The sequence below is a fragment of the Coenobita brevimanus genome, chromosome 101, assembly GCF_032717465.1.
Source record: "Coenobita brevimanus isolate Jiangsu-jjx chromosome 101, ASM3271746v2, whole genome shotgun sequence".
In the NCBI taxonomy this organism is placed as follows: domain Eukaryota; kingdom Metazoa; phylum Arthropoda; class Malacostraca; order Decapoda; family Coenobitidae; genus Coenobita; species Coenobita brevimanus.
Genome location: NC_137054.1, coordinates 68,354,801 through 68,367,300, shown reverse-complemented (window position 1 = coordinate 68,367,300; position 12,500 = coordinate 68,354,801). Strand labels below are relative to the sequence as shown.

At 45.5% G+C, this 12,500-nt stretch overlaps 1 protein-coding gene across 1 annotated transcript in view; it reads right to left on the bottom strand.

Annotated features, from left to right (window-relative positions):
• Positions 1-12,500, bottom strand: part of Zasp52 (Z band alternatively spliced PDZ-motif protein 52) — a 150,459-nt gene that overhangs the window by 44,806 nt on the left and 93,153 nt on the right. The window contains exon 2 of the mRNA XM_080284488.1: positions 10,029-10,180. Coding sequence (XP_080140614.1) covers positions 10,029-10,180 — 152 coding nt within the window. The remainder of the gene's footprint in view (positions 1-10,028; positions 10,181-12,500) is intronic.

Here is a 12,500-nt window from a genome sequence, read left to right as displayed (position 1 = left end):
GAGCAGCTGGACCGGCCATGACACAGTTACCAGCAGCAGTGGGACCCGTGACACGCCGCCCACACACAACAACCACCATTACCATCAGATGCTGTCCAGTCCACTTCACACAGACAAGGAGGATGTGTAGGTGTAGTGTTTATAAAATTCTCTCTCTCTCTCTCTCTCTCTCTCATATTATGTATGTATTTATACACACACACATACACACACACACACACACACACACACACACACACACACACACACACACACACACACACACACACACACACACACACACGCACGCACGCACGCACACGCACGCATGTGTACACACACGCACACACACACACACGCACGCACACACGCACGCACACGCACACACACACGCACACGCACACACACACGCACACGCACACACACACACACACACACACACACACACACACACACACACACACACACACACACACACATTCATTAAGGCGCTGTAGCAATGGCAGCACCTCCGCAACAGCCCAGTTTGTCATAACGTAAACTGTAAATTGAAAAAAAAAAATAAGCCACAGGAATAAGGTTCTAGCCAGTATATCGAGTAATTAACCCGTTACCCACGCAGTATTCAGAACCATAAAGTTAGCCCAATTTTTGGTGGTGTACGGTGGACTAGTGCAAAGAACTGGTCCAGTAGCCCAGTTGACCTCCCCACGACAAACTCCCTTCGCTCAATGGCCATGATGCGGTAGATTTCTCTGTTTACTTCTCTCGTCAGCTGCACCTACGTCATCATGTTCTGTCACTCACGCCATGTCCTCCTCAGTGCTCGTCGCTCCAACATTTTGTACTAAACTGTATTCTGATATGCAATTAGGATCCTTACAGATGTATCCAAAAATGGCAAAGCAAAGCTCCTCTCTACAAATAATTCGCCGATACTGGATACTGAAGGAATTATAGCTCTCAGTTGCCTCTTTACATTAGGTATCAGTTCTTTCTTTATACAAAAATTCTTAGAAGTGATGGGTATCACATCGTAAAATGTGAAGTCCGAACATGAATCAAGTGACGATGTACAGCTGTGAATGCTAGTATCCTACGATAAATAGACAGTCAGCAATACAGTCTTCGGTACAGAACACTGTGTCAAGGGATGTAAAATTGTTGGACTAAAAAGAGTGGCGATATTGTTTTCTGAAACTGTACATGAAAACATTGTGTCCAAATGGCTGACCGCTTTAACTGGCACAACACTGCAACCCCGACACGCGAGAGGCCAGGCCAGTGAGCTATAGGTGGCCCAGTCAGGCTGTGAGAGGCTGCCTGTGTGGCCTAGAGGGGAGGGAGGCCACCATCATCACCACCACCCACGGAGGTAGTGCCATGATGGAGTGTCGATCAGAGCAGACGTGTAACAAATTCATGCGGTACTGACGCTCTGACTAGACAACTGCTGGATGCTGGTGAAGGTAGCACGTAGAGTTAGAATGAAGTACTGAAGAGGTCTCGAAATTACCGGTAGTTGCTGAGAGATCTAGAGAGGACCTCGAGAATCATTCGTTGGCCATGAGGTCTTGGGAAGGCTATGTGTGGTGAGGGTCGGGTAGTGGAAATGAAAGGTGGGTTCCTGCGGCCCTGGTAGCACTCGGGTACACCAATGGTCCATTCTCACTCGTACTTCCACAACAGTCACTATACTCGATTTGATTTTACCTGATGGAACTGAGCTACTCCCACGATCTGAACAAGTTGCGGTTGCATAAAATTCGATGAACCCTTATAAAGTAGAAGTAAGTTTCCTTGGTTCCCAGTCAAACCAGCCTCCCAATATGAACTACACTTGGCCATCAGACTGAGCTGAAATGAGTTGGGGATCTTCATCAAGCTCTAGTAAGGGCGGTATACCATTATCCTCGTTTCTGTTGCCATCACCCTACTACACCTACTGTTAATCTACCACTAGCACAGCGCTATACTCTTTTTACTGTAACTTGAACTTAAACTGCCGTCTTTCTATCTTGAACGCCCAGTTGTTACATTAGATTAGCAGAAGATATGATACTAGTTATGATGAAGTGCTATGGGAAGGATGCAGAGTCGTTGTATTAACTTTTTCCTTTAGTGAATTACGTGAAATAAACTGCAAAAGGAAGAAAATCAGGGACGAGTTAAGACGAAGGAAATACAGTTACACATCGCACCTGTAACACTCGACCAAACACAAGCTAAGCACACAACCTTGCACCACAAACCTGACCCGACTGCCATAAGCTAGGTCATGTAAATTTGCCTCGACCCTTACACTCAGCAGCCCAGTTGACATAGCCCTACTGGATTTTTGCATATATTTACCACACGCAAGGTTATACTACGAATTTGCTTTCACTAATCTCGGTTCCATTCATGGCCGGTGTGTGTGTGTGTGTGTGTGTGTGTGTGTGTGTGTGTGTGTGTGTGTGTGTGTGTGTGTGTGTGTGTGTGTGTGTGTGTGTGAGAGAGAGAGAGAGAGAGAGAGAGAGTAAATACACAGACGTACTGTACGTGGATATTTGAGTGGCGTCCTTGACCGAGTAGGTACCTGATCAACAAGATGACAAATTGAATCCCAACCCATGACCTCGAATCCTGATCCTTGACCCCTGACCCCGACCTTTGATCCATGACCCCGACCTTTGACCTCTGACCCCTTACCTTTGACTCATGACCTCTGACCCCGACCCTCGACCCCTGACTCATGAGCTCTGACCCATGACCACCGACCCATGACCCCTGAGCCTGACCAATAACCCTCCAACTCACAAACTCCCAACCCACGAACATCCAACCCGTGAACCCCAACCCACGAACCCCCAACCCATGAACCCGAACCCATGAACCCCGACCCACGAACCCCCAACCCATGAACCCGAACCCATGAACCCCCGACCCATGAACCCCCGACCCATGAACCCCTGACCCATAAACCCCCAACCCATGAGCCCCCGACCCATGAACCCCTGACCCATGAACCCCCGACCCATGAACCCCAACCCACGAACCCCAACCCAAAAACCCCCGACCCATGAACCTCCGACCCATGAACCCCCAACCCATGAACCCCCGAACCCATGAACCCCAACCCACGAACCCCCGACCCATGAACCCCCAACCCACGAACCTCCAATCCATGAACCCGAACCCATGAACCCCCGACCCACGAACCCCCAACCCACGAACCTCCAATCCATGAACCCTAACCCATGAACCCCCAACCCACGAAACCCCAACCCATGAACCCCTCGACCCATGAACCCCCGACCCATGAACCCCCAGAGGATCCGCCGTCGCCGCCCACACAGTCCTGGCACCCCACACTTTCTCTTCACTGTTGTTTTTTATATTTTCCAGGATTTACAGGGACGTACGATATCGCGTGGCCTCCTATTGTCTCCGAGGAAAATGTGTGTGTGTGTGTGTGTGTGTGTGTGTGTGTGTGTGTGTGTGTGTGTGTGTGTGTGAGGTGAAAGTGGCACTATGGTTGTACCCTACGTTGAGATAGTCGGGAAGTCCCTCGTAGGTCAGCCCTTCACCTTGCCCTTACAGCATATCTTGAGCATCTTGTCCACTCACTCAAGACGGATAACAAGATGAACCAATGATATTTCCACTTCAGGTCTCATAACTTTTCAATATCCATCACTGGGGACATGACTCACGATATTCATAAACAGTAAATGAACACGTATACTCCTAGACAATGCGATAATTAATAAACATCTATTATAACTGCAACTGAAGATCTCTGTTAGGATGTTTTGAAGATCTCTGTAACAATTAAGATTTCAAACCCCAACGACGCCGCTGCAAAATAAAGAACAACACTCCTTTGCTTTGGCAGTGTACTCTTGCTGCCCAAGGACGGCAACACAATCCCTCTCTCTTCCTCTCCTGCTATGTCCAGTGCTTAAAAGAAAGAAAAAAAAAAACTTACTAAAGCAAACAACACAAGACAAACTGTACTTGAGTATCGGCAAAAATAAGACTTCGTGACAGTTATCGTTGACTAAATAAGTTCACTTCTCAAAAACATGACATATAAACATAATTAAGTCTTCAACATTTCAAAGAGGAACGTCAGGCTTCAGCAAGTTTTAAGTCAAAATAATAGATTTCATGAGTTACGTACTCTTAATTATTATTTCGACTGACAGCTATAAGTAGTGGAAGACTTTTTTTTTTTTTACCTTTAACGTAATCATTATCCAAATCATGGAAGATCATTTACTAGATATGATACGTGCCAAAAAGTAATTGTGTGTTCAAAGTAGTTGGGGCTTTAACTACAGATACAGACTCTCTCTCTCTCACTCACTCACTCACTCACTCACTCACTCACACACTCACACACTCACACACTCACACACACACACACACACACACACACACACACACACACACACACACAAGCTAAGGTCATGAGGCAGAGTGGGTATAATGTTTTCCCAGTCAACAGACCATATAGTATAAGTTGCACCTGTTGTACCTATGCCCCTAAACCCTCACTGCATTACTACCATCACTTTACCATCACACCGTATCACATCTCTCACACCCACCACCATACAACATTAACACATTGATCCCAGGACGCGCTTTTGCTGGTGTATGGCGCCTTTTCTAAGTTAATTCTTGTTACCTCCTGACGATTTTATTCTCATTGGAGACCTGTATTGGTGAAGGGATTAATGAATGCCATGTCCAATCTCCTAAAACTGAATAATAATAATAATAATAATATCATCCTATCATCGAAGCACTCAAATTAATAGTGGTCAGCAAATAACGCATACCTCTCATGATAATTTTACCGTATTGTCTATCTCTCACTGCGAAGGCCCTCTTGTTACCTTCACGCTGTTTTATATAAAGAAAGATGTCTCATACTTAACCTCTTCATTCAGGTGACTCATTTTATTCTTCCTACCTTCAGACTCTTTCATTCCGCGTAAAAAATGCTGTACTTATTTTCTTTTGTAACTGGATTGGTTTGAACAACCATAACCCTTTCAGTACGTGAATTTTCATGCGATAAAAAAAAGGCGCCAAGGGATGGGAAGAATGAAGAACGTCAGTGGATACAGAATATTAAATGGTTGCAGGAGGTTGCTGTTATCCCCTCCACAACGAACGGTCTCTCCCATCCTAAAAAAGCTGTCAGACTATAAGATTGAAGCTTGCATCCTTAGCTGCACAGGCGACATAGCAACACCTCTTCCTTAGTGATACACCTTGCCTATTACACCTAAACACTGTGTATCTCTGTTATCGACGTGGTTTGCATCAAAAACATACAAGGAGATAGTGAGGTGTAGTTTGCAAATTCCTAAGGACGATACCAAAGCAACAAAGAAAAGACCATAAATCGTAAAAAGAGTTGTTGTGTTGATGTGGGCAAAGAGAAATAACTGTTTGATGACCCAATACACAGGGCTTATGCGAGGCCAAAGTTACCCAGATTGACGACTATAAACACAGCTTTGTTTGTGGACGTGGTGTGTGTGTGTGTGTGTGTGTGTGTGTGTGTGTGTGTGTGTGTGTGTGTGTGTGTGTGTGTGTGTGTGTGTGTGTGTGTGTGACAACGCCAGCAGCTGCCTGACAACTCTTAAGTGAAGAATTAGTGGCCGTCAGGATGAGTGTGTGTGTGTGTGTGTGTGTGTGTGTGTGTGTGTGTGTGTGTGTGTGTGTGTGCGTGTGTGTGCGTGTGTGTGCGTGTGTGTGCGTGTGTGTGTGTGTGTGTGTGTGTGTGTGTGTGTGAGAGAGAGAGAGAGAGAGAGAGAGAGAGAGAGAGAGAGAGAGAGAGAGAGAGAGAGAGAATTTTTACTGAAAGAGAGCTCTGTGAAGAAGTTGGTAAATAAGGTTAAATAATAAACAGGACTACGAGTATAAAAGTTACTGCGCAGGTCAGAACAACAGGACCTCTTGCGTTACCCACCACCACCACCGTTTTATGAATCACTTCTTTCTTTTTCCTGAACCTTTATTTGCAAGCCAGTCCATTCGAAAACAATGAATATTAGAGAAAGTATACATCTAAAAATAGCCACATGGAACAGGAGGCCGGGAAAATAGTGTCCAGAGGAAGGTCAGGAGGAGGAGGAGAGTAAGAGAGATACAAAGCATAGACGATAAACAGATTTTGATGTAGATAGTGATGTGGTGTAGGTTTGGCTGGGCTTCTTATTTTGTTCCTCCTTCCCCTCCCTCTCCCAGCCCACCACACAGTCCGTCCGTCCCACTCCCCGCTGATAAAATTCCCTCCTATAGAGTGAGTGACAGCCCTGGTATTACGCTGTCACCCTATACACAAGCTCGTATTCTTCTTGGCAGTGGACGCTCTGTACTATATTCTTCTTGGCTATTTATCGTGCATACCACACCTTGATACTATCTTTAAGGTGACGTATATGATTTTACTGTCGATACTTTCCCTCAGTGACGTACCAGAGGATAAAAAGTGTGCAATATGCAAAATAAATCACTGACGCTGAGGTGCTGTGGAGCCTGTATCATGCAGAATATGGCCCACAGTTTCACATGCAGTCTGACGGGTGGAAGGTCGGCCAAGGGGGAAAAGGTTCCTATGTGTAGGTTGAGCAGACGGGAAAAAAATATGATCCAGTAAAATGTCAGATTTCAATTACTGCTTCACTTTCACTGCACCGCTACACGTGACATTGCACTACACTGCCCCACCATTCACTCCACTCTACGTTGCACATTACCCTTCCTACCCTACACCACCACACCCTACACACTTCATTATCCTACCCTACCCTACACTACACTACATTACATTACAATACCCTACACTACCCTACCCTATACCACACCAAAGTCGCCTATGCTGCCTGCCGCTGCCCAGTCATCCATCACAAGTACATACACTGTCTCACTGATACTGCCTCACTTTCACTCTCACCTTGCCTCCCCATACTTATCCCACCTACACTGCATTATTCTTGCCCCCTCCCTCACCCTCCCAACTGCCTCTCAATACCGCAACCTCCTCCCTCTTCAGTGATCTGCCTCGCCAGTCTATTTCTAAAATCCTGCTTTCTATCACACTGACACACTCATCTCAATTACCTCCCCATAACAGTACTTTCTGATACACCGATCCTTAGATTTCTAGCAATTCTTTTCATTCTCCCATCTTCCTTATTAGAAATACCTCATGTCTCTCTCTCTCTCTTTTATGTTTTCTGTTCAGGTGACTCCCTCTCCCCTGCCTAACCCCCCTGCCTCACCTCACCTCATCTAGCATGCCTCTCTTCTGCCTCACCCCTACTGTGGTTCCAGGGGAGGTGACAGAAGCCCTACTTGTACCGCTCAGTGCTGGTATGAGCGGGTTACCAGGTCTAGGGTACACACACACACACACACACACACACACACACACACACACACACACACAGACACACACACACAGACACACACACACACACACACACACACACACACACACACTGATGTACCTCGTTGCACACACACACACACACACACACACACACACACACACACACACACACACACACACACACACACACACTGATGTACCTCGTTGTGGCACATGACACTGGCCCCTCCTGATAACCTTTACTGGGGCAGACACTGTGACGACGGGGTAAACACGAGCCCACTCACAATATGGCACTAAGTGAGTAATTATGCCCTTGTGAGTACTCTGATTGTAAACGCGGCATAAAGGGCACTGGATGACAATGACTATATGGCTGCGTACATGAATTATAGAGCTGAGATAGCCCAAGAAGAAGGTTAGATAGATGGGGTGGAGTGCATGAGGGAGGGCGGTATGGAGTGGCGGGAAGAGCAGAGATGACTGGTGACAGATAAGCTATGCGTGGCGGGGTTTTTATGTGACCACCTTGAATGAACTTTGACACTGAGCGTCTGACAACAGTTATAACATAATAGTCTTAACATAATATAATCATTAAATCCCATATGCATTAGTAGTAATAAAGAGAGATATAATTACGGTATAAAAACTGATATACTATATGTTGATCAGTGTTGATGAGTGATGTGGCAGGAGTGAGGGAGGTGGGTGCGGTGACAGCAGGTGTGGAGGGGAAGTCTGAGATGGAGGGCACCTTTTCCGCTCCAGGTGTTGTTGTCTGGCCGTGTGTGTGTTATTGTTCTTGTGTTATTGCTTGTTTGTATTGCTTGTTTGTGTGTATGTGTGAAGTATGTGCAAGTCTTTGCCTGCATGCGTATTTGTGTGCGTGGGCTTAATATAAGAAATAAATAAACAAAATAAACTGATATATACATATATACATATCTATACATATACACATTATATATATATATATATATATATATATATATATATATATATATATATATACATATGCACACACATGCTTACACACATATACATATGTACACATACATACTGTACATACACGCATATACATATGCACACATACATACATACACATACATATGCACACATACACACACACACACACACACACACACACACACACACGCATAGACACACACACACACACACACACACACACACACACACACACACACACACACACACACACACACACACACACACACACACACACACACACGCATAGACACACACACACACACACACACACACACGCATAGACACACACACACACACACACACACACACACACACACACACACACACACACACACACACACACACACACACACACACACACACACACACACACACACACACACACACACACACACACACACACACACACACACACACACACACACACACACACACACACACATGCATAGACACCGCTCGCTGGTGCAGTGGTAACGTTCTCGCTTGCCAACTGGTGGACGGGAGTTCGCGCCTCGCTCAGGTTGCGAAAAGTTTCACTGACGAAGTGGGTGGTTACTGTCCCCCTTGAGCAAGGGGACGGGTGTGTGCGTGTGTAAAGGTCACAGCCTTGCCCTTAGATCGGACTATATGAGCTCTCAGCTCCCTTCCGGGAGGGTAAAAAGCTGACGATCACGACCATCAAGTGATCCTGACCGACCCGGTGAATTACACACACACACACACACACACACATTATAGAGAGAGAGAGAGAGAGAGAGAGAGAGAGAGACATACATACAGTGAATACGTATATGTATATGTACATATACGTGTGTGTGTGTGTGTGTGTGTGTGTGTGTGTGTGTGTGTGTGTGTGTGTGTGTGTGTGTGTGTGTGTGTGTGTGTGTGTGTGTGTGTGTGTGTGTGTGTGTGTGTGTGTGTGTGTGTGTGTGTGTGTGTGTGTGTGTGTGTGTGTGTGTGTGTGTGTGTGTGTGTGTGTGTGTGTGTGTGTGTGTGTGTGTGTGTGTTCTGGGTGTGGTTTGGTGTGGTGTGTTATGATGTAGTATGATGAGGCGTAGACTGGTGTGGAGTGGGGGTGGGGCGTGCGTGTATTCAAAACTGCAAGGGACCATGTATGAGGCAGAGCATGTGATGGCGTTAAGTGGCTGAGTGTGCGTAATGAAGGTTGCTTGTGTGTGTGTGTGTGTGTGTGTGTGTGTGTGTGTGTGTGTGTGTATCCTTGCTCACTCCGGCCACCATTATTACACCCAGCCAGGATATGTTACCCTCTCTCCGCCCTTGCATTTCGGTGTGTCTATTTATGTGTTCTCCTTTTGCTCACATATTCGTTGTTTCTGTTATGCCACATTTTACCTCGGTGCAGTTTGAGCGTCAACGGTGTATGAAAAAGACAGAAACTCATAATTCCAAGGTCATTTAAAACGCTGTATGGACCTAGTGGCCTCAGGCGCTCGTGCGTTAAATTGTCGCTGTCGCCGTCAGAAGTTTAGTGGCAGTTAAATTGAGATATATGTTTTTCTTGCGTCTTTCACAAGTTCTGTTCACAAATTCACTGTTGATTTTCATGTTACTGAAAGGAATCTATGGTGAGAGAGCACTGGGACCAGAGCAATAATTTATCTTTGCTCCTCCTGTAACTTACCTCTGGACAACGAGGTCGAAAGAGTTGCCAGCCTTCACAATGGCCTCTTGAGCCTCCTTGTGCCTGAGGGCTAGGGCGTCCCTGCCCCCGATGCTGACGATGGCGTCTCCCGCCTGTAGCCCCGCATTCGCAGCCACCGACCCGCTGTTCACCTGCAACAACATAACCATTGCACATCAACATTTCAGCAAAGTGCAGTTCTGTATAAAATAAAAACTTACTTCGTTTACTGTTACTCATCTACTCAATGCTAGGCACGTATTTAGGTTATTAAATCATTATATAAAGAAAAGGGCCTACATTTCTAGAAAAAAATAAGAAAATAAACTCCCCTACCTCTAAGTGGTGCTTCAATTAACCAGTTTTTAAGTCATCCTAGCCCTAATAAGTTAGCACGACAATAAGGTGACACTTGATAAAGATGGTTTTTGAACATACTTCCCCCTCCCGCATTAAATCTGACCTTCAAAGAACTCAGGTCATTAGTCATACAAAGCACTACAACAGCCATCTGAAGTAAATGGAAGAATGACACCAAAAGGAATGTGCGCGCGCTGGTGCAAACGAGGCAAAATAATATGATCAAGCATAATAACACACGGCCACTCTCAACCACTCTCAACCCCATCATTTGCCCTGAAACTGACTCTAACACTGACACCGACTCTGACACCGACCGACTCTGACACCGACTGACTCTGACACCGACTGACTCTGACACCGACTGACTCTGACACCGACTGACTCTGACACCGACTCTGACATTGACTGACTCTGACACACACCCACACCCACACCCACACACGAAACAGACCTAATACAAATGCATATATAACCTCATGACTGTGTTGGTTGCGGGAGTGAGAGCAGACAGAGCCATGAAGTAAGGGAAACATCCGTGTGGTCAGCGGTGGTGGTGCCTAACACTGTCACTCATCACTCCTCCTCATACCAGCATCACCACCTGCCTTACACTTCATTCTCCCTTGCATCTCGTCTCATCTCCCACACCATCCTTCCCTCTTTACCCTATTGCTCCTCTATACTTCATGTAACTGGTCCAAACTGTCTGGATACTATGACGATTGAATAGCATACGAGAGAATACTGGATGTTGCAAGCAAAATAATAGCCAGTAGCCCTAAGAAGTCTCCTACAGCACCCAGCACACGGGTCATATTCTCTGGCACCATCATTGCCATCTTTGTGGTATATCTTTCCAGCACCATTCCTCTCCTATTCCCTGCCACTGCCCCTTCCTCATAATTTACCCAAGCTCCCCTCCTCCCTCTAATCCGACACCACACCAGCTCACAACGCTCTCCACACAATCCTTTCACCGGCAACTCTTTTTATGGAGTTGCCAAATAATCCATCTTGACTTACAGCAAGATTTACCAGATATTCTGCCATAAAATCAGAATTTTCATCATTACTGTACGTGACTAGTGAGATGTATATACAGTATCTGGATATGTCTCGTATCTCAGGATTCTGCTTAAATTACTAAAAGTTTCAGCGTTCATAGACAAATCATCTGTGTCACTTCAATGAACAAAGAGAAGAGACGGTCTTAAAGCCCTCCCTAAAAGATTTTTTTTTTTTAAATACAAAAACGAAAATCAAAGGCTGAGGGTAGGTCAAACACACCCTGCCGTTGAAGAACCACGACGCAAAAGAAGCACTGTAAAATTTTCATGGCAGATCACTAAGGAGACACCGAAAACTCTGAGATGAACGACTGAACACTGAATTGGTGTGGGTAATGAGGCAGTCGTATGGAAGACTATGAGAAGTAAAAAGATTAAGGAACCGAGTTTCTGGGTCATTACAAAACAATGTACCCTAGGATCCATTCAGGCATATTAGATAAATCTTGACTTTGCTGTGCCAAAAACTCATTACGCGAGTGCTGTGGTGACTGCTGGTAATGGACACAGAAGAGAATTAAAAGCGTATGAGATGTAGACAGCATAATAACATTGGGAAAAAAAAAAATGGAGATCTATTGAGACACAGAACCATGAGAAACACCACAACTGACAGCTCTGAAAGAACAGTGGTCGTCTACATAGGCAGCGAGGAAAATGAAGGTGAAGGCACAGCAGAGAGTACGGAAACTATAGGACAGCAGTCTGGAAATAAAAAAAAAGTTGTACCAGACTCGATCGAAGGCCTTTTAGATATTAGAGCGTTAGCAAAGACTACACTTAAATCCCCAGTGAAGGATGACCATGAAATCTGAAAGGAATATACGAGTAGGACAAAGGATCACCCATAGCGAAATCCGTGTACTAGTGGTCAGGAGAGTTATGAAAAAGACGCCTTTGAATCGTATGTTGAGGACAGACTCGAAGAATTTAGAAATCAGTGAGGTTAAGGGAACATGACGATAGAGGGCTGGGAACGATCACCCTTCATGACAGGCTGAGTGAGAAAATTTAGAGCAGGAAGGAAGGATCCAAGTGGACA